General features: G+C 49.0%; 1 protein-coding gene across 1 annotated transcript in view; it reads right to left on the reverse strand.

Moving 5' to 3' along the window:
• STK10 (serine/threonine kinase 10) overlaps positions 1-23,579 on the reverse strand; it is a 149,131-nt gene that overhangs the window by 58,286 nt on the left and 67,266 nt on the right. The window contains exons 3-7 of the mRNA XM_064376557.1: positions 23,192-23,240; positions 15,400-15,549; positions 4,750-4,822; positions 3,545-3,739; positions 2,134-2,215 (exon numbers count right to left, since the gene is read on the reverse strand). Coding sequence (XP_064232627.1) covers positions 2,134-2,215; positions 3,545-3,739; positions 4,750-4,822; positions 15,400-15,549; positions 23,192-23,240 — 549 coding nt within the window. The remainder of the gene's footprint in view (positions 1-2,133; positions 2,216-3,544; positions 3,740-4,749; positions 4,823-15,399; positions 15,550-23,191; positions 23,241-23,579) is intronic.

Below are 23,579 nucleotides of genomic sequence, written 5' to 3' on the forward strand. Positions count from 1 at the left end.
AACTGTGACCCCACCCCCACCCCCAGCAGATGACCCCATTTTGCATCCTGGTTCCTTTTATTTCTTTATTTTTTATAGAGGTGGGGTTTCACCATGTTGGCCAGGCTGGTCTTGAACTCCTGACCTCAAGCAATCCACCCTTAGCCTCCCAAAGTGCTGCGCTTACAGGCATGAGCCACCGTGCCTGGCCGGTTCCTTTATTTTAAAATAAACAAATAAATAAATTCTATGCATGGAGCATTCCTTGAACACTGTGCTTAAGAATTAAGCTAAGCACTTCCTAGTACCTCTTCACTTAGTCCTCACAACCACCCTGTAAGGGAACTGCTGCTATTCACTCCCATTTCAGAGTGACAAGCAAGTCACAGAGAGGTTAAGCCACTCGCTCAGGGGCTCACAGCCAGTAAGTGGCAGAGCTGGATTTGAACCCTGGACCTTCCCGCCCCAGCTCATACTCAAAATCACTAAGCTGCTACCCCAAGGGGACGCACGGTGGCTCAGAATGCTGACCACAGGCCCAGTGCACGGCCCACAGTAGGAAGCTGGGAAAAGCTGGGTGAGCATAAAGACTCAAGTGCCTGGTGTGGCGCCTTCCTCCCTTCCTGCCACCGCACCTCTGAGGCTGCCGTGCTGGCGGCAGGACTGGAGCGGATAGGGCAGTGAAAGGGCAGCCCCGTTGCATCACCCAGGCCTCTTCCTCCCTCTTCCATCAGTGGCAGTGACAGGGGGACAGTGGTCAGCATATTTGTGGATGGTTGGGCAAGTGCTGTCCACAGTCCTCAGAACGCTGCTGTGAACATGCCGACCTCACCCAGAGGCCAGCCATGATGCCCTAGCATGAGGCATGGGCCCAGGCAAAGGATGGCTGACAGCTCCCTCCAATAGCTCAAAAAGCTTCAAGGAAACCTCCATCCACCTCCCCACAAGGCAGTACAGCCAGCTAATGAGATGCTCAGAGTCTCCTGATCCCACACACAGCAGCCAGAAGGGCCCTTATAAATGGAAGTCGGATGCTGTTTCTCCCCTAATGCACAGATAAGCCCAAGACCTGGCTCTGGCTTGCAAGGCCCTGCAGGACCCGGGGCAGCCTGGCCTTATATGCAGAAAACAGCACGGCAAGCCTCAGAAAGGGCTGTCACGAGGTCGGATCCTCAGCTGGTCTCTGCAAACTAGGAGGGGCCCCATCATTAACTGATGAGAGTGGCTCGTTCTGCTTAAACTATTCTGCAAACAATGTGGCTTAGGTTGATTACCTGCTTTCCTCCTGGAGTCTGGAACTTAGGTCTTTGCCAGGGAGGGGATGCCTATGTGACCACTACCCAGCAAAAACCCCAAGCGGCTTCCCTGGTGGACAGCACAGAGAATGAAGCGTGTCCTGGTGACTGTACTGGGATGGGGCCCTGGGAGCTTGTGCCTGGCTCCCAAGACCTCTTCCCATGTGCCTCCTCCTTGGGCTGGGTTTCCTCTGTATTTCTGTTGTCTTAAGTCTCTGGGGGAAGATGCTATGCTGAGGCCAGGTGTTCTCCTAGGGAACCATCGAGACTTGGGAGGGACACCTCAGTGCCTCTCTGGTCTCATCTTTCCTCCTCTCCACTCCCCTCCCCTCCCCCGCTGTGCTCCTGCTTACCCACCCCCCCACCGCCTCCCACCCCTACCCCCTGGCTCCTCCCAGCATGTGCAGAATACACTGCCATCCCAGGCCTTTGCCTCCTCTCTCTCTGGGCCACTGGCCTTGCTCTCTCCCTTCCTGTGGGCATCTGCTCACCCAGAGAGCCCTTCCTTATCCTCTCTTACAAGACAACAGCTGCTCCCAGGCGCCCCACCCCCGCACCATGGCATCTCCTTCCGGGGCACTGGCCACCCCCTGCCATGTGCACATACTTGCTTATTTGACGCCTGTCTCTCCACTGGAACACATGCTCCATGAGGACAGGGTCTGGGTGGCTTCATGCCCCAAGGCTCTCCCAACACACAGCTGGCATTCGGGAGGTGCCCGGGGAATACTGGCTGACGGACGAACAGCTGTCCATGCTGTCCCCTGGCCGAGGTGAGAACATGCCCAGCATCTGGGTCACTGGTGAGCTCATTAGACTCTGCCCTTCAGGGAGCGGAACGGGAGGGGAACCCACTGACCTCTAGCAGCTGCGCGGCGCTGGGCCGGGTTTCTGGGTTCTTATCCAGGGCTGTCTTCAGGAAGTCACGGAACTCTACAGACCTGGGAGGACAAGCATCAGAGGTGAGCATGGAGGAGGCACGAGCAGAGAGGGGTCCAATGTCCCAATCATGCCCCTTAAAGGACAGAGGCAAGTTTCACAAGCTAAAACAGTGACAGGGCCTACACGACACCCTTTTCATCATGGACATCACTGTCCAGATGGGGACACAGAAATCAGAGAGGAGCAGAGATTTGCCCAGGCCACACAGTGAGGACACTTAGTGCCAGGATTTGAACCCAGGCCCCCGACGTCCAGCCCAGGGTTGTACCATATGGCTCCTGGGGCTCAGCTGGGGCTCCTGTTCCCCCAGTGGAAGCTGGCTTATTTGGGTGACCTGGTTTGCTGTGATGAAGATTTCATGTCAAGAGAACAGAGGGGGCGTGATGGCTCACACCTATAATCTCAGCACTTTGGGAGGCTGAGGCAGACAGATCCCTTGAGGCCAGGAGTTCAGGACCAGCCTGGGCAACATAGGAGAGCTTGTCTCTACAAAAAATTAGCCAGGCATGGTGGTGGGTGCCTGTAGTTCCAGCTACAAGGGAGGCTGAGGTGCAAGGATCTCTTGAGTCTAACAGGTCAAGGCTGCAGTAAGCTCTTAAGCTAAGCACTTCATAGTATCTCTTAATTTAATCCTCACAACCACCCTGTAAGGGGATTGCTACTATTCACTCCCATTTCAGAGTGACAAGCAAGTCACAGAGAGGTCAAGCCACTCTTATTTTTATGTCAGTGTCTCACTCTGTCGCCCAGGCTGAAGTGCAGTGGTGCGATTCCAGCACTCCAGCCTGGGCAAAAGAGTGAGACCCAGGCTGGGCGTGGTGGCTCATGCCTATAATCCCAGCACTTTGGGAGGCCGAAGTAGGTGGATCATGAGGTCAAGAGATCGAGACCATCCTGGTCAACATGGTGAAACCCTGTCTCAGCTAAAAATACAAAAATTAGCTGAGCATGGTGGCACGCGCCTGTAGTCCCAGCTACTCGGGAGGCTGAGGCAGGAGAATTGCTTGAACCCAGGAGGCGGAGATTGCGGTGAGCCAAGATCACACCATTGCACTCCCGCCCAGGTAACAAGAGTGAAACTCCGTTTCGAAAAAAAAAAAGAGTGAGATCCTATCTCAAAATAATAATAATAATAATAAAAAAATAATAATAATAAAGAACACCAAGGGAAAAAAGTGGCACGAAGCTCAGAAAGGCCTGAAGACCCCCAGGCCCCAACCTCTCCTGGGGGCTAGCAGCAGCAGGAGAGCCCTACCACTGCACCTCCCCAGCCCCACCCACCACACATCCCAGCCCTGACCCCGGCGCAAGCACCCCCCGCCCCTCACCACTTAGAGGGCGTGAGCAACGTGGGAGGATCCGACTTGGCTATCTTCAGCAGGACCCGCATGGGGTTGAGCTCGTGGTGTGGCGGCTCGATCTGGGCCATCTCAATCAGCGTGATGCCCAGGGACCAGATGTCGGCTTTGTAGTCGTACGGCGTGTCCTTCATGGTCTCACACATGACCACCTCGGGGGCCATCCTGAACCAACCAAGGGACAACATAGGGCTAAGAATCTGGCCTCCATAGGCGCTTCTTGGACATTCAGGGTCAAGGGCCACCACGAGCCACTGTCAAGGGTTGGCAGCACTCCCGAATCACGATCTGCGTGACTGTGCATCCCACTTGTCTTCCTTAGGGAGCTCTTCCACAGAAAAACGCCTCCACGCGGCTCCCCACCACGTCCTGCTGCAGTTCCGATGCCTACCACGAGATGGCAGCAGCAATCCGGAACACAGAGTCCTGGGGAGGGGGCAGGTGGGGGCGCAGGGGAAGGTACGGAGCAAAACACCGGGGCGTGGAGGTGGCTGGGCGAGAAGACGACAGCACAGAGAGAAGGAGAAACAGGTATAAAAGGGAGGAGAGAGAAAGCAAGGGTGAGTAACAAGCAAGCGAGAAAGGAGCCCGAACTCCACAATGGCAAGTAATGCACATGAAAAAATCGTGAAAAGGCAAACAGAGCAGTCAGGCGTGAAATTCAGTGACAGTGTTTTGTTTTTAAAGTAATAGTTCTGGAAAAGAAGGAAATGCAACAGACTAGGGAAGCCTCAGAGAAGTCCAGAGAGACTTCACATGAGCGTAGGAACTGAAGCTGTACTGTTCACCTTCATGGCCCCCGGCCCCGTCCCTCAATACATACGTGGTGAATAAATCATGAACTGAATCCTGTTTTAGGGATTCTAGTTCAGTAATTAATGGAGTGCCTTCTATGTGCACCATTTCATTTCATCCTCACAGTAACCTTACTAAGTAGGAGCTATAATATCCCTAATTTTGTGGCTGAAGAAAGCTAGGCATCTGTGACACAAGGCACAGGAAAGCTAGGCAGCTTGTCCAAGGTCACACTCCTGTAAGCCACGGGGCGGGGCATGCTCCCACAGGCTGACCCAGCCGCCCTTGCCTTCCAGCCCCTCCCGTCTAAGGCACCTGGAGGTCACCCTGGAGAGTTTTAACGTCCAGTCCATTCCATTTCCAGAAGCTACACAACTCACCAGTAAGGCGTGCCTATGAAGGAATCTCGTTTCTGCAGAGTCTTCAGATTCTTGGCAGACACACCAAAGTCAGCTGCAAGACAAAAATCTCAGATAGAGTTTTCCACGGACATTCCTCCACCCATGGCCCTGGGGTAAAAGCCGGGGATGTGGACTCAGGGATACGCATTCCCAGTTGACTAACAGATGCCATTTTCTATCTAGCAAATTAGAGAGCATTAAAAATATAAGACTATTTGCTGCTGAGAGGAAGTACGGAGATGAACACTGTCCTCTCTACTGAGAGCCTACACTGGCAAGAGCTTTTAGGAAAACAATTTGGCAATAAATAGCAAGAACCTTTAAAATATCCATACCCTTTTAATCCAATCATTCCAAATCTAGGATTCTAACCTTATGAAACAATCTTAAATTCAAAAAAATTATGCATAATGATGTTAACCAAAACACCATTATAATAACAGTGACACACTAAAAACAACCATAATTGCTTGGCTATCAGGGAGTAATTTTAAAACTTTTTATATACATTAAGAAAAATGGAGGCCAGGTGCAGCGGCTCATGGCTGTAATCCCAGCACTTTGGGAGATGGAAATAGGCAGATCACTTGAGGCCAGGAGTTTAAGATCAGCCTGGCCAACATGGCAAAACCCAGTCTCTATTAAAAATAAAAAAAATTAGCCAGGAGTGGTGGTGTGTGCCTGTAATCCCAGCTACTTGGGAGGCTGAGGCACAAGAATCACTTGAACCCGGGAGGTGGAGGCGGCAGTGAGCCATGATCGCACCACTGCGCTCCAGCCCAGGCAACAGAGTAGCTGGAGACTTTCTCAGAAAAAAATAAAAATAAAAAAAATTAGCTGGGTGTGGTGGCATGTGCCTGTAGTCCCAATTACTGGGGAGGCTGAGGTGGGAGAATCACTTGAACCCAGGAGGCAGAGGCTGCAGTGAGCCAGGATCGTGCCACTGCACTCCAACCTGGGTGATATTTATTGATTACTATTGACTTATTTATTCACATTATAATTATGATTTTGAGACAGAGTCTTGCTTTGTCACCCAGGCTGAAGTGCAATGGCGCAATCTCGGCTCACTGCAACCTCCACTTCCCGGTTCAAGTGATTCTCATGCTTCAGCCTCCCGAGTAGCTGGGATTGCAGGAGCCTGCCACCACGCCCAGCTAATTTTGTATTTTTAGTAGAGACGGGTGTCACCTGATAGCTGATGGCTGCCTTTGGACAATTCATCCCAAGAAGCTGCAGCACTATGACAGCGTCCGGCCACTCCGGGCACCCACCTGTGCCTGGCCTTGAAATGAGCTGTGTCCAGGAACTCCCATCAGACTCACAATTTCAAACCAGGCGGCAGCACAATGCCAAGAGACCGGGCCTGAATATGGGAGAACCTGGTTCCAGCCTGTGCTCTTCTGCTTCACTGGTCCATTCACCCATTCACTTACATGCTCACCAAGCTCCTTCAGGAGCCAGACACTAGCCGGGAGCAGAGAATACAGTGAGGACCCTCGGGTAGTCCACGGTTTAGTTGGGGGAGCAGAGAGTAAGCAAATAAACAAACATCTGCTCCTAACTTTGGAAAGTGTTGGGCAGACAGGGGTGTGGGGCTACTCGACAGCATACAGTAGGGGCACGACCTTGAGGGAACAGTCATGGAGGGAGGGCTGGGGGCCTTGGAGGAAGAACAGGTTTTTTTTTTTTGTTTGTTTTTTGAGACGGAGTTTTGCTCTTGTTATCCAGGCTGGAGTGCAATGGCGCGATCTCGGCTCACCACAACCTCTGCCTCCTGGGTTCAGGCAATTCTCCTGCCTCAGCTTCTTGAGTAGCTGGGATTACAGGCACGCGCCACCATGCCCAGCTAATTTTTTGTATTTTTAGTAGAGACGGGGTTTCACCATGTTGACCAGGATGGTCTCGATCTCTTGACCTCGTGATCCATCCGCCTCGTCTCCCAAAGTGCTGGGATTACAGGCGTGAGCCACCGCGCCCGGTGGGAAGAACAGTTTTATTTAGCATACACTAACTGCACATCTGTTATGTGCCAGACATTGTTCTAGGCGCAGAGATGAAAGTGACCAAGTCCTGCCCCTCATGCCACATGTTATTCTCGTGGTGGAGACTGGCACTTGGCAGACCCCATAGAATACCTCGCAGTGAGAAGGCCCCAGGGCTAAGAAGGCAGGGCGAAGGAGCGGGTTGAGGTGGGGGTGGGGGGCTACTTTAGACACAAACTCAGGATCTGGGGGAAGGTATTTCCAGGCAGACAAAACTGCAAACAGGCTGGGAGGCAGGAACTAGCAGGCTGGAGGGACCGGCAGGGACAGGACACAGCCTGGCCGGAAGGAGGGGTGGGGTTGGCAGCAGATAAGGCAGGAGGCAGGCAGGAGGAAGGGCAGTTACAAAGCCCCTGACCCTCAGTTTCCCCATCTGTGACACAGGGGTGATACCATAGAACCACTGTGCAGGTTTTCCTAAGGATTAAATGACAAACGCAAAGTACTCTGCTGCAAGGCCCACTCATGGCAAAAGTGAGATGATGGTGATTACTTCAGCGGCCCATGAGCCAGTGCAGCCTTTTTCAGGCAGGGGCAAGGCTGATGTTGAACTAAGACCACCCCTACCACCTCGTGGGAGTGGTCAGGGAACCTGGCTTCTGAGCCTCGGTTAATGCTAACTGGATAGCAGTTGCTGTATCGGGGAACAGTTTGGCCAGCGAGAGGGTACAGGGGGCCCTTGACCTCCTGAGATGGGACCAACAGGTGCCGCAGGTAAGGTGGGTAAGCAGGAAACCCAGGTAGAGTCCGGCTGTGCTGCTGACCCTGGCGGGTGGGTCCCCTGGGCCTCCAGTGTAAGAATGGGAGGCAGGGCCCACCTTCCTGCTGGGTCAGCCAGACACCCCTGTGGGCCTGGCTCCCCGACAAACACCACCAAGGGCCGGCACATCATCCCATCCCAGGAAACCTTCTGGGAACAGTGAGTGCCTCTCAGGCTCTGGGTGAGGATTCCCAGAAGGTGGCCATTCCCCCACCATAGGCCCTGCTGATCCCTTCCTAAGAAGAGAGAGGAAAAACAGAAACCATCACAATGACACACTGCCGGCCCCAGGACCCTCCCTCAGGCACACACCAGCCAGCTCTTTGGGAAGCTGCTACTTCCCCTTCTGCCCTACGTGATGGGGCTCAGATGGGGGGGCAGCCCCACCTTGCAGCCCAGAGAACTAAGCCTGCTTGCTCCCTGCACAGTTTATGAGGGACTGTCCCTTGATAGCTGATGGCTGCCCTTGAACAATTCAAAAGGGATTTCCATCATGCAGTCTCTTTTGATGAAAACACTCCCTCTTCTCTTACCATTTTAAAACGAATTAGAGACAAGGGCAGCAGAGATGTAGGGAAATCTCTCTTTCTAGACTATAATTTCCATAAGGAAAGAGATCATTTCCGCTGTGTCCACAGTTGTACCCCTGGCACAATAGCGAGAGCAGGAAGCACTCAACAGGTCATCCAGTGAGCACACTCATGAATGAATAAAGAGACAAAATTCGCTAGAATGCCTCTACTCATATATGTAGAAAATAAAACTGGGTTTTAAAAACTTGTTTGCCAGCAATTCTGTTTGCAGAAATCCATCTCCAAAACTAGATCTATAATATATATGGATGCTTATAAAAGCAATTTAGCCGAAAAGAATGAAAAATTGGAAACCATCTAAATTGTTGCTGGAGCTTCATTGCTGAATGATTAGATAGATAAATTTTGGTTCACCCCAGCTATGAAATAACATGCAGCTCTTAAAAAGAATGCGGCTGTGTTTGTATGTACTAACCTGGAAGTTTATCTCTAATACACGTCCCAAACATGTTGCTGATTGACCACTGAGTCTTTTTTTTTGAGACGGAGTTTCACTCTTGTTACCCAGGCTGCAGTGCAATGGCGCGATCTCGGCTCATCGCAACTTCCGCCTCCTGGGTTCAGGCAATTCTCCTGCCTCAGCCTCCTGAGTAGCTGGGATTACAGGCACGAACTACCGTGCCCAGCTAATTTTTTGTATTTTTAGTAGAGACGGGGTTTCACCATGTTAACTAGAATGGTCTCGATCTCTTGATCTCGTGATCCACCCGCCTCGGCCTCCCAAAGTGCTGGGATTACAGGCGTGAGCCACCGCGCCCGGCTGACCATTGAGTCTTATAAAATGTATAGTATGATTCCAGAAATGATCCAAGTAACGATACTTTAGTAGAAGATTATCCTTTTTTTTTTTTTTTTTTGAGACGGAGTCCCACTGTGTCGCCCAGGCTAGAGTGGCACCATCTCGGCTCACTGCAAACCTCTGGCTCCCAGGTTCAAGCAATTCTCCTGCCTCAGCCTCCTGAGTAGCTGTAATTACAGGTGTGGGCTACCACGCCTGGCTAATTTATATATTTTTAGTAGAGACGGGGTTTCACTGTGTTGGTCAGGCTGGTCTCGAACTCCTGACTTCAGATTACAGGCGTGAGCCACCACGCCCAGCCAGATTATCTTTAAAAGAATGATGTATGCATATTGTGTGTACATATGTGCACACATGTGCACACACACACACATACACATCGGTCTGGAAGGTTGCACACCCAACTTCATGTTCACCTCCCTAGAAGTGGGATTTTGGTGGGGGTAGTGCACAGAGGGGACCTCACATTTGTCACTTGACACACTTTTATTCTTTAAAATGTTTTTAATAGAGTGAATTGTTTCTATGGTTGAAAAAACTGATATGTAGCAAAGTTTTTTGGTTTTGTGGGTTGTTTTTTTTTTTTTTCTATTAAGTAAAACTCAATAGGGGCCAGGATGTGGTGAAGAGAACTTCACACTCCATGGGGGGAAGGGTCAACTGGTACAACCAGCACGGGGCACACGGCTGCAGATGAACAAAACCCTGACTCACTGCACACACCCAGCACTCTGCTTCTGAGAATTCCTCCTCAAGGTATGTTATAGAAAGAGACTCAAAGATCCATGAACAAGCACCATCATCACTGCATGATTTAGTAAAGAAGATGATAAACCTCACGAGAAACCTACGTATCCCATTCAGGGCTTTCCTTAGGGCTTTCAAAGGTAAACTACATTTTCTGCATGTGATGGGATACAAGAAAAACCCGAAAATCATCATGTTTCTGAGGAATCTTTAAGGATATGGAGGAATATGCTGACATTTAATGTTAAAAACCAGACTAAGAAACTGTATATATATAATCCCAGTTTATCTTATAAAAACTAATATTTACTGAGAACTTACCATGTGCATAGCACCGTGCAAAGAAACGTATGCATATCATCTGCACATCTATGCTTACACATCATTTATATCTATGACCCTTTAAGGCCTGGAAAATTATGATCCCCATTTTACAGATAAGGAAGCTTCAGTTAAGAGAGACTGAGTAATGTTCAGGTCACCCAGCTGTGCTCTTTCCCACTATCTGGTCCCACCTTTCTGCAGACAGAAGAAAGACTTGGAGGGAAGCCCACAGGGAGTGGTGATTTATTCTGGTAGGATTAGGAGAGACTTTAATTCTCCTTTTTTGTGGGTCTTATTCCAAATTGTCTAAAGGACTCTAGCAACGCATGTGTGTGTGTGTTATCCGATTACCAAAGTAATGCTGCTTATTAGAAACTCATTATTTTACAGATAAAAAACTGTAATACTGACAGCTAAACATTTAAGGGTTTGCTGTGTATAGCTCCAGATTTATTTATTTATATTAAAATTATATATCTTTTTAAATTAAAACAATTTTTTTATAGTGTCGAGGTCTCACTATGTTGCTCAGGCTGGTCTTGAACTCCTGGCTCAAGCGATCCTCTCACCTGGGCCTCCCAAAGTGCTGGGATTACAGGTGTGAGCCACCATGCCCTACCTAAAAATTATATATAAGTAGAAATAGACAAAAATTATATATACATAATTGTTATGTATTTTCTACTTTTAAAAATGTAATCAGATTAAACACGCTATTTTTCAAGTTGCTTTTCCCCTTCAAAGTATGTATTATGCATCTTTATAAGAGATGCAACTTAATTTTTTCTGCAACTTAATTTCAATAGCTGAAAAAGACTCCACTGTTTGATAGCACCATAACTTATTTAATCCTCTACTGGAGTACCTGCACTTGGATCATTTCTGATTTCTTGCTCTTACAAATACTATTGCAATGTCTATCTTTGTATATATCTTTCTGTATAGGCATCAATATCATAATTACCTTTATAATGAAAAAAATGACATAAACAGTGTAAAATGCATTATAACATGCACAAAAACAGTGAACTTAGAATATATGTGCATTTATAAGGGAGTCTCTCATCAGTCCCCTTGATCTGTCACCTTGGTGAAGATGACCAAAAGAATCCAAGGTAGGGCCAGGCGCAGTGTCTCATGCCTGTAATCCTAGGACTTTGGGAGGCCAAGGCAGGCGGATCATGAAGTCAGGAAATCAAGACCATCCTGGTTAACACGATGAAACTCCGTCTCTACTAAAAATACAAAAATTAGCTGGGTGTGGTGGTGCATGCCTGTAGTCCCAGCTACTTAGGAGGCTGAAATAGGAGAATTGCTTGAACCCATGAGGCAGAGGTTGCAGTGAGCAGAGATCGCATCACTGTACTCCAGCCTGGGTGACAGAACAAGACTCTATCTCAAAAAAAAAAAAAAATGCAAGGTAGGAGAAACCTTGTCATTCACAAAACAGTGAAAACTGTCCAGTCCAAAATGCCAACAGTGCTCCTGTGGACAAATGCTAGCCAGGTCCCCCATGGTACAAGCAGGAAAGCGAAGGACAGAGAGGTGCTGGGACTTGCTGAAACTGAGGTGGGGACAGAAGAATCAGCCCTGGGATCTGCAGCTCACACCAGCCAGTGCGCACCTGAGCTCATTAAGAAAGTGGCTTCTTCTGATGAGAGGGATGACCTGCCCTCTCAGAAGTGTCAGGCAAACAGTGCGGGCAGAGAAGTGAGAAGATTCTAGCTTGATTATAGACAAACTGCTAAATGCCTCTGAGCATTAGTTTCCTCATCTATTAAATAGGGATCATATTATTTAGCCAACTGTGAGCCGGGAAGAACTGCTCTACCGTGGTAATAAAACAGTCTTTGCAAAATTATAGCTGAGGAAATGACCACAGTGAAAGAAATCACACCTAACCAATTCCGTCTTGCTTCTAACCTTGAAGCTGTCCTTGTTCATTCCTGGGCGTAGGCCGAACTAACTTTGAGAAAAAATTCACTTCATGGTTTGACTCTGAAACAGAAGTGGTAACAGCCCCTTCCTAAAAAGACCCCTTCTTGCCTGAGGACTGGTTTGCCTTTGCAGGACTAGCAAATTAGCTATGAGATTAGAAATTACAGTTTAGACTCATGCAGCTTCTGGCTCCAAGAGTCTGAACCTCCCCAAATTGCTCCGAGGGATAAGATCACTATCATAAAACCTATGATCAGTGCCTGAGATATTTTGTAGACCCTACACTCGAAGGATCAGCTGACACCACCCAAACGGTAATCCAGCTCAACCAGTTCTGCCATCAATCACCTCCAGGAACAGAACACAGCAAGAAAACCTCACTTGGACCCCTTACGATTCCATCTCTAACCTGACCAATCAGCACTCCCTATTTCCCAAGCCCCTACCCACCAAATTATCTTTAAAAACTCTGATCCTAGAATGCTCGGGGTGGCTGATTTGAGTAATAATAAAGCTCTGGTCTCCTGCACAGCTGGTTCTGTGTGAATTACTCTTTCGCCATTGCAATTCCCCTGTCTTGATAAATTAGCTCTGTCTAGGCAGAGGGCAAGGTTACAGTAAGGTTATTTTTATTTTCTTTATTTTATTAATACCATTTTTTAAGACGGGGTTTCACCCTGATGGCCAGACTGGTCTTGAACTCCTGACCTCAGGTGATCCACCCACCTCGGCCTCCCAAAGTGCTAGGATTACAGGCGTGAGCCACCGTGCCGGGCCGGTTATTTTATTTTCTTTTGTTTTTTTAGGAACCTGGAGACGTGCCCGTTTGCTAAAGGCTTCGTCTTCCACTTTGACCCCCACCTTCAGCCTTCACTGACTCTCCTCCCGCGTCACACTGCATTGTCTTCCTGACACCCTCCCCGCACTCAGCGCCAACACTGCCCTTTGTTCTTGCTTCCCATCCCTCAAGCTTCTGCCTCACTCACTCCTCTTCCGCTGGGCCTACGTGATTCTGACAGGCTGGGCAGAGTAGGGGGACAGCAATTTGTTTTCCTGGCCAGTCCAAATCCTCCCTTCCTCTGGAAAACCATCTCCCCACCCGCCACACTGCCCCATGCGGATGGGGAGGGAGGAGACTTCCATGTTGTCACGTGACCCCACCCTCTGTACCAGAGACTGACGACAAGCTGGGCCTATGGGAGACACCTTTCTTCCTGGGCCTCACTGATTGATCCAAGGATTGGTCTGATCGAGCCAAGTGGGGCCAATCAGAGCCCTTCCCTGGGATTATAGATACCAAAGCCTCCAATGGTGAATTCAGGCTCATGCAGGAGGTGGTGATGCTGGAAAAGGTGAAACTAGATGGTGTCCTGAGCTTGGTGGAGAGGATTGATCTGGGAGCCTAACCTACATGCGCAGAAAGGCAGGGGCCAGGGAGATGGTCCTGGCAGCATTTATGTTCCAGGTTCCAACTAACTTTGAGGCCCACCCCACTGCATTTCTTCTCTAACTTGGCTCCATGATGTACACAGTTTCCTGTTTGCCTTAACTGTTCAGAAATAGGTTTTCATCACTAAGACAGTGACAGTCACTAAGCATGTAGGCTCTGGAGCCAGCTGCCTTGGTTTGAACTCTAGTTGTTCCTCTTATCAGCAGTGTGACCTTGGATAAGTCAGTCTTGCTAGGTCGCAAATCCATCCTGCAAGATGTTATCAGTGGCCTTTGAGGATGAAAAGAATTAACACATATCAGCTGCTGGCTCAGCGCATGGTAGCTATAGTGAAAGAACCAGGTCCCCAGCCTGCTGAGCAGGAAATAGCACTGCTGGGTAAGGTGAGGGCAGGAGTGAGAGGTGGGCAGTTGGCCTCCTGATTGGTCCACCTGCCAGGTCTCCTGCACATTGGGGAGGGGTGTGAGGGTTGGGAGCTGGGGATGCTGAAGTAACCACAGACTAAAGAAGTGGTGGTAATGCTGGAAGTGACTGTTTATTGAGTACCAACTATGTTCTTTTTTTTTTTTTTTTTTTTTTTTGTTCCTGAGACAGAGTCTCACTCTGTAGCCCAGGCTGGAATGCAGTGGTGCAGTCTTGGCTCACTGCAACCTCTGCCTCCTAGGTTGAAGCAACTCACCTGCCTCAGCCTCCTAAGTAGCTGGGATTACAGCCGCACGCCACCACACCTGGCTAATTTTTGTATTTTTAATAGAGACAGGGTTTTGCCATGCTGGCCAGACTGGTCTTGAATTCCTGTCCTCAGGTGATCCACTCGCCTCGGCCTCCCAAAGTGCTGGGATTACAGGCATAAGCCACCACGCCTGGCCAAAAATCATTACTTTAAAAAATGTGTTATAGGCATATCATTTAGCAAGCAGAAGTACACATGAGAAGAGCTCAAAGTGCTTGTCTCTGCAGGTCGATGGCAAAGGGACACGTGTGAGGAGATGACACACGTATGTGTTATTTTGGTAAAAAAAAAAAAAATTAAAAAAACAAAGAGGAGACATTTAAAGAGGCAAGTTTGGAGCCGGGTGTGGTGGCTCACACCTGTAATCCCAGCACTTTGGGAGACTGAGACAGGTGGTTCACTTGTGGTCAGGAGCTTGAGACCAGCCTGGCCAACATGGTGAAACCCCGTTTCTACTAAAAATATACAAGTTAGCAGGGTGTGGTGGTGCACGCCTGTAATCCCAGCTACTAGGGATGCTGAGGCAGGAGAATCGCTTGAACCCAGGAGGTGGAGGTTGCAGTGAGCCGAGATTGCACCACTGCACTCCACCTTGGGTGATAGAGTGAGACTCTGTCTCTGTCTCAAAAAAAAAAGAAGAAGAAGAAGAAGAAGGTTTTGATATATGTGCTTAATGTCCTACTGTTTTCCATCTGGGGATGGAGCTGGGTCATCCCTCCATCCATCACTCTCACTCAAATTCTCTTGATTAGAAGGAAGCTGACCAGCCACGGTGGCTCACACCTGTAATCCCAGCACTTTGGGAGGCCAAGGCAGGTGGATCACCTGAGGTCAGGAGTTCGAGACCAGCCTGGTCAACATGGTGAAACCTCGTCTCTACTGAAAGTACAAAAATTAGCCGGGCATGGTGGCAGGCACCTGTGATCCCAGCTACTTGGGAGGCTAAGACATGAGAATCATTTGAACCTGGGAGGTGGAGGTTGCAGTGAGCCAAGAACACACTAATGCATTCCAGCCTATGTGACAGAGTGAGACTGTCTCAATAAAATAAAATAAAATAATTTTTTTAAAAAAAGAAAGAAGCAAGAGTAGGAAGGGGAGAACTGCTGACATGCCAAGAGGGTGTAGGCGCGAGGACCCACACCCCCACCAGGCCCACACTCTCACTGGCCTGCAGAGGCCAGGCTGACACCCAGGCAGGTGCCCTGTGACTTCACCTTTCCCACCCTGAGTCCCTTACCCAGCCTGATGTCTCCCTCGAGGGTCATCAGCACGTTGCCAGCTTTCAGATCTCGGTGGATGATCCTCTTGCTGTGCAGGAAGTTGAGGGCTTCTAGCATCTGGCGGCAAACGACCTGTATCTGGGGCTCCGTGAGGCCTCTGTCCAGCTCTGGTAATGGAGGAGAACGGCTGTCAATTCAGTAAGCACTTGCCGCAGGCAACTGAAATGTCAGGCCCACGCCAGGGAGAAACATAAAAGCCACCAATATTAAGGAGTGCTCACCGTGTACTGGGTTCACTTCTAAGCACGTCATGCACTGACCCATTTTGTCATCACAATAGTCCTATGGAGCAGGCACAACTATTGTCCCCCTTTTACAGATGAGGAAATCAAGGCTTGGAAAGGTTAAGCCACTAGCTCAAGGTCATGCAGGTGGGAAGTCACAGATTTGAGATTCAAACCAGGTTCTGGCTTTAGAGCTCTGGTTTGAAAACATAAGCCTGGCTGAGACACAGAGATCTGTCATGTCTGCAGACACTGAGAGGGCACCTACTATGTGTCTGGCTGTGTGCTTGGCACAGGAAGGCAGAGGGGACATGGAAATAGCGAGTGACACTTGGAGCAGTGTGGGGTGCAGGCATGTGGGATGTCAGAACCGGCAGGAACCCCTTCTAGCTGGGGGAATCGGGAGGCTGCCCAGAGGAAAGGACATTTGGGCTGTGTCTTAACGGAAGAGAATAGGCGGGGCAAGGGCACTCTAGGTCAAGGAGCCAGCAGAGGCAATGGCTGACATGAGCTGGTGTTTAAAAAATGTCCACTGGGGAGACCCTCTCTTGGGTGACCCACTTTCTCAGCATGAGAAAGCTTTTTTTCTCTTTCTTCTTTTTCTGCCTTTTAAACTTTCCACTGGCTATTGGTGGTGGCACCCGGGGATGTGGAAGGGGAGAGGCCAGAGAGACCGGAGGGCTGGTTGCTAAGAGCCTTTTGTGTGCCAGTCAGTGGGGAGACATAAGTGAGGCCCATGTGCACACGCTGCAGACAGCTCGATGTCTGCCTAGAGATGGCCAGGGCCCTGCTTCCCTGAGGTTCGCAGGTTGAATAAGTCTGAGCAGGCAGGGAGCAGGAAGGTGGGGAGCAGGAAGAATATTCCTGGAGAGGGGAACAGCCTTGTGTGGTGGGAGGGGGCAGATGAAGGGAAAGTGACTCAAGGTCAGAGGTCAACAGGCCTTGACTCTGCAGGACTTTTGGGCCACACTGTGGAGGCTGCATCTGATTTGAAATGCAGTGGGCAGTCCACGAGAGGTTCTGAGTGGGGCAGACAGTCTGATTTTTGCATTAAAAAAATTCCCATGGCTGAGAGCAGCTTAGTGCCCTCTACTCAGGAGGCCAAGATAGGAGAATCACTTGAGGCCAGGAGTTCAAGGCTGGCCTGGGCAACATAGCGAGACCCAGCTATGCTTGTAACATTTATTATGTTATAAATGAAACAAAATAAACAAACAAATAATTCCCTCTAGTGCAGCAAAGAGCTTGCTGGGCAGCAGGGGCAGGGGCTCAGCTGGAGGTCATCACAGTGGTCCCGACAGCAGCCAAGGCAGAGAGGAGAAAAGCTGCTCAGTGGATGGATTAGGGAGGTGGAGCCGACAGAATGTGGAGGCAGTGGAGGAAGGGAGTGAGAAGATTCCAGGGTGACAGCCTTGTGCTCGGCATCCCACAAGACTGTCCTGATTCAGTCAATGTTGCTACCCAAGACCCCTGTGACCGGGGGAGCCACTTCCCTTGGCCTGCCAGGTTCTCAGGCTGTCGGCTTCTAAGCCTGGTCACCCAAAGGCACTGCTCCGAGTCCTCCCTCTGCCTACAGCAGCACTGCAGTGTCCAGCTCACCCACTGGTGCCTGGTCAGGAATCCACAAGGCTCAGGTCTTCCAGCCAAGTCCTCAGGAGTGGCAAAATAGACATGCCAGCCAGGAATGCAGGTACCAACTGCCCTGCCCTGGGAAGCCAGGCCCCAGACCAGGGCTCCTGGACCACAGACCTCTCTCTCTAGAGCCTGCAAGCTGCTCCCTGTCCCTGTGGCCTCATCCTTAACCTCTGTGCCTCCAGCCAGGGGCCAGGATCAGAGCCTGCATGGGTTTCAGGAGCACACAGACCTATACCCAGGTGCTGCCTCCCACTAGTTGTGTGGTTACTGGCAAGTCACCTAAGTGTTCTGGCCCTTCATTTCCTGGTCTGTGAAATGGGATGATTATAACAGACATAGGCAGGGCTCCAGCCCTGAGCCACCACGCGTAGCCTGATACACTTTTTAAAGTCAGGACCAGGGGAGCCACCTCCCTTTAAAGTCAGGATTGAGCTGGGCATGGTGGCTCACGCCTGTAATCCCAGCACTTTGGGAGGCTAAGGCAGGCATATCATGAGGTCAGGAGTTTGAGACCAGCCTGGCCAATATGGTGAAACCTCATCTCTACTAATAATACAAAAATTAGCTGGGCATGGTGGCACACACCTGTAGCCCAGCTACTCAGGAGACTGAGGCAGAAGAATTGCTTGAACCCGGGAGGCAGAGGTTGCAGTGAGCCCTGGGAGACAGAGCGAGACTCCATTTCAATAAATAAATAAATAAATAAAATAAAGTGGGGATTATTGAAGTATAATTTACATATAGAAAAAATTCACCTATTTAAGATATACAGTTCTATGAATTTTGACAAACATATTCAGTCATGTAACCCCCGTCACAATTTAGATACAAAATTCATCCATCATCCTCCAAGATTCCCCTGTGGCCTTTGTAGTAAACTCTTACCCCCGTTTCCAGTCCCTATGTAATTACTAATTTGATTTCTGTCCCTATAGTGTTGCATTTTTCTAGAATGTCATATAATTGGAATCATACAATATGCAGCCTTTTGAGTCCAATACATTTTTAGGACTGATTTTTAATTACAAAGCAATGCATGAATACCTTCTCCTTATTAAAAAAAAAACTACAACACTGCAAATGAATCTAAGTCCCCTTTGACACCACATCCAATTCTAGCCTCCCGTCCTTTCCACGATAAAAGGGTGGAGACCCAAGATGTTTAATAGGCAGCAAGGCATGGCCAATCATATCCACTTCAATCGGAACAGGCACTGGGTGTTAAACTAGAATGGTTCCATGGTGACATACCACATGGGCATTTTCTCCTTCTCACAAAAGGGCCAGTTCTGTGCCCCAAAGCCTCCAAAAAGAGAAACCTGGACTGGACCTCAGGGAACAGACCCCTGGGCCCCAAGTCCAGGCCAGTAATGCTTCCCAGCCACGCAGGGCAAAGGGGAGACGGATGGAGGAGCAGAAAGCCCCCCTAAGCAGGGAGGCATCTGCAGTAAAGTCAACCCTAAACAGAGAGTCGCAGCTAGGACCTGGCTCTGAACTTGTTGGCTGTCACTATTTCAGCTTCTCTTCTCCAATTATGACTTCCAAAATGTTCCTTTAACTGCTGCCACCAACAGGGGGAAAGCTGCCTAGGGCTAGAGCAGTCAGGGCCACGAGGAGAACTGAGACGGGAGCCAGGGCAGGGTTTGTCTGCTGGCTTAGCTGTAGCCTCGGTCACACCCCAGCTGTGAATGAGGTCGAGGACACAGTACACTTCAGTGCCTTTTCTATCTCTGATACTCCCCTCCAGCTAAGCTCATTAAGTTAAGCTGCATACCAGGGGACACAGAGGCTGCTAGCTGGCTTCCATTTCCCCCTTCATTTTTAGTATCAGAACATATGGCTACCCAGCTAGAAAAGCACATTCCGCAGCCTCCATTCCAGCTGTGTGTGATATGCTACAGCTAATGAGACATATAGCAAAGTGTCATGTAAAGTTTTTCTGAAGTCTCTTTAAAAAAGAGTCTTCACTGTGGGGTAGGGGTGGGTGGTTATTCTACCTCGTGTCTTCCATCCTGCTGCTTGGAATTCAGATGTGATGGCTGGAGCTCCCACACCATCTTGTCATCAAGGGCAGAAAATCGGCATGAGAATGGGGCTAACACAGAGGATAGTGGGGCCAAGAGCTGGATAAAGAATCAAGTCCTTACCATAACTCTTCGTTTATTTTTTATTTTATTTTTTGAGACAAGGTCTCACTCTGTCACCCAGGCTGGAGTGTACTGGCATGATTTTGGCTCACTGCAACCTCTGCTTCCTGAGCTCAAGTGATCCTCCAGCTTCAGCCTCCCGAGTAGCTGGGATTACAAGTGTAAACCACTAACGCCCAGCTAATTTCTGTATTTTTTGTAGAGACGGGGTTTTGCTATGTTGCCCAGGCTGGTCTCAAACTCCTGAGCTCAAAGTGATCCACCTGCCTTGGCCTCCCAAAGTGCTGGGATTACAGGCGTGAGCCACTGCACTCCACCCCTTATCATAACTCTTTAAAACTCCTAAAACAAGCTGTGCCTGAAGCTAGCCATCCTTTAAGTCTTCAATTCTTTGTGCAAATAAATTCTACCTCCTACATCCCCACCTAAAAAAGTCTGAGTATTTTGGCTCCTTATAACCTAAAGTCTCAATTCATACCAGACTATCCCTTTTATGCTGTTGGATTCTATCCCTCAAAATGGTAATCTTCAAAGGCAGTGTCTGCTGAGAGAAGGCACACCCAAGAGCCACATAGCACGTGCCATGTATCCTTCTCGCTACTGTCATTTACCTTCCTGGGAACTCGGTGGGGTGTTAAGTGGCTCTGAAGCGAAGGCTTATGGGTCCTGCCTTTCTACAGCCCGGGATGGGATGGACTACTGTGAATCTGACACATTCCTGAGATGGGTTTGGATCACAATCCTAAAAGACACAATCTCAAACATCATAATCCCAAATGTTGAAATCCCCAAAGATCAAAATCCCTAAAGTCTAAAATCCTAAAAATCTCAATCACAGGATAGTTGTATCCTGTTAGGCCAACTCTTATGAACGGTCTCTGTGCAACTGCCCATAATCTATCCCTGTAATACACTTGTTCATATGTTAAATTTGAAAAAACTAAATGGTCTTTAGTTTATATATATATTCCCCACCCCCACCCCCCCCCTTTTTTTTTTTTTGAGATGGAGTCTCACTCTCTAACCCAGGCTGGAGTGCAGTGGTGCCATCTTGGCTCACTGCAACCTCCACCTTCTGGGTTCAAGCGATTCTCCTGCCTTAGCCTCCTGAGTAGCTGGGACTACAGACATGCACCATCACACCTGGCTAATTTGTGTATTTTGATTAGAGATGGGGTTTCACCATGTTAGCCTGGCTGGTCTTGAACTCCCGACCTCAAGTGATTCACCTGCCTCAGCCTCCCAAAGTGCTGGGATTACAGATGTGAGCCATCACACACAGCCTTTTCCCTGCTATTTTAAATAGTCAGCATTACTTTCTGCAATTCACTATGCTATGTATTTCATCCTCACATCATTTTCAATACTGGAGGTATAAATGGTATAGAGATTTTGAGAGAGTTCTAATTCCTTTTAGGAGTTTTTTGCGAATTTAATTCCATGAAAGTGTGTTATCTCAGCATTGCTGGTGTGTAAGCATTGTGCATTATGTAAAAATGTTGAAAGTTCCTCAATAAATGAAGAGATGTCCTTTTGGTATATCTGCATTTGTGAAAGATAGACTTTCTCTTTGGGCATCTGCATAGGCCCTAGTGACCCACTGAGGGTTTTAATCGATCTCATCAAAAGGCTTAGGTGGTTCATTACAAGATTTCAGACAACAGCTATAAAGCTGTGTGCACACAATCACCAATCCTGGTGATATGCATTTATACATTTCCCTTTTTGACCTCTTTCTTTATGAGTACAAGTCATCTGCTCATATTTTTTTTTTTTTTTTTTTTTTTGAGATAGAGTTTCACTGTGTCGCCCAGGCTGGAGTGCAGTGCTGTTATCTTGGCTCACTGCAATCTCTGCCTCCCGGGTTCAAGTGATTCTCCTGCCTCAGTCTCCCAAGTAGCTAGGATTACAGGCACCTGCCACCACGCCCAATTAATTTTCGTATATTTAGTAGAGATGGGGTTTCACCATGTTAGCCAGGCTGGTCTCGAACTCCTGACCTTGGGTGATCTGCCTACCTCAGCCTCCCAAAGTGCTGGGATTACAGGTGTGAGCTACCGTATCCGGCAGATCTGCTCATAATTGTTATACCTGTGCAACCATCCTGGGTATAACTGAGTGTTTCTGCTTGCAAAAATATGTACATTACTGTTGCCTATTTGATTGTGTAAAGTAGCCTATGAAGTGCTGTCACGTTTTTATATTTCTCAAATCCCCCTTTAAAATATAAATATACAGAATTAAAAAAACTTTTTTTTAGAATTCTATTTTTGAGATTTTTATCTTTCAGGACTGTACTGGACAGGAGTTTAGACTTTCGGCATTTTGTTCTTTTGGGATTTCAACATTCAGGATTATGGCATTCAAGGTTGTTTCAGTATTATGATTGTCTCTGTCCTGAGATAAACTCAGGGAAAATACCTTGAATGGTGTCACATTATACTGAGTACTTCTCCTCTTCTGGGTCATCCCAGAATCCTGGACACATCTCTCAACCTTCCAGGCCTCTCCTCGGCCTCTCTGTACTCACTGCCCTGCAGGGTGGCAAGAGCCGGGGATGCTGCGGGATGGGTCGTGGTGAGGAGCTGGTCACCCAGACCTGGGTTCACAGCTCCCCTGCGTGAACTGGGTGAGCCCCTTAACTGTTCAAGTGTCAGCTCAAGCAAAAATAAAAGTGATGCTCGCCTGTAATCCTAGCACTTTGGGAGGCCTAGGAGGGTGGACCACCTGAGGTCAGGAGTTTGAGACCAGCCTGGCCAACATGGTAAAACCCCGTCTCTACTAATTAGCCAGGTGTGGTGTCAGGTACCTGTAACCCCAGCTACTCAGGAAGGAGGCTGAGGCAGAAGAATTGCCCAGGTGGAGGGGTTGCAGTGAGCCAAGATCGTGCCGCTGCACTCCAGCCTGGGTAACCGAGCAAGACTTCATCTCAAAAAATAAAAAAATAAAACTTGATACTCTTCCTGATTTTACACCTGAGGGTTAGAGGGGGATCACATATGTGAACATGGCTACTATATTCTCTGGCATATAGTAACTATTCACAAAGGAATGGCCACTACTAACATTTCACTGTAGTCATCATTACTGCTATGCTCAAGCTTGCCCAGGACACTGAGACCTGACACTGTCCCCACTGAGCATTTACTAAATGTGTGGGTCTCCCCACTTTTCAAAGACCTTCCTCTGGTATCTTGGTTTCACCTTCTTAGAGTGCTGTGCTGTGAGGTCCCTCAAAGAAGGCATCACACCCATCTTACGGTCAAGAGGCCTCAAGATGGAGAGTGGCCAGTTTAAGTGACCACACATGGCTTTTGGGACAGGGAGTGCTGGTCTTCCAGCGAATGTCCTGCATTCTCTTCAAGAACCCAACCCCCCTGTCTCGACTAAAAATAGAAAAATAAGCCATTTGTGGCGGCATATGACTGTAATCCCAGGCTACTTGGGAGGCTGAGGCAGGAGAATCGCTTGAACCCAGGAGGCGGAGGTTGCAGTGAGTGACCTGAGATCACACCACTGCACTCCAGCCTGGGCAACAGAGCAAGACTGTCTCAAAAAAAGAAGAAGAAAAAAAAAGAACCCAAACCCTGCTCCCAAAAGAAGACAAAGCAGAGAGGTGCTCAAAGAGGCCATGGGAACCGACAGAGTGGGAGAGTGGAAGACCCAGTGCTAGACAGAGCCGTTCAGCAGTTAGACAGGACGCCAAACCAGTCGTCTGGGCCCGGCAATCAAGTAAGACTCACCCAGCATGATAGCATCCACGGCTCCCCCTGGACAGAACTCAATCATGATCTGCAGAAAACACAGAGCAAAGTAATAATGAGTGGGGCTGCCCAGCCCTTGAGACCGGAAACCCCCAGGTCCCAGCCAGACAGGGTCCACCAGCATCCAATGCCTGGGTGCCCCTGCTCCCTGGCCCTCCTCCTCCTGCCTTGGGAGCCCACCCCCCTCCCCCAATGGGCCTCACCCTCACAGGAGGCTCTGACAGCCAGAGGAGCTGCTTGGGGGCTTCATTTTCTGAAGAAGGAAAATCAAGTTGCTATGAAGACCTGAAGCTTCAGCAAACAGCCTCTTCAGCCAAGCATACACCCTCCCTCCTCGCTCCCGCCTATGCCCTGGTGCCCACCAGCC

This window comes from Aotus nancymaae, unplaced genomic scaffold, assembly GCF_030222135.1.
Source record: "Aotus nancymaae isolate 86718 unplaced genomic scaffold, 86718_ANA_hifiasm-v0.15.2.pri h1tg000015l_1, whole genome shotgun sequence".
NCBI classification, from domain to species: domain Eukaryota; kingdom Metazoa; phylum Chordata; class Mammalia; order Primates; family Aotidae; genus Aotus; species Aotus nancymaae.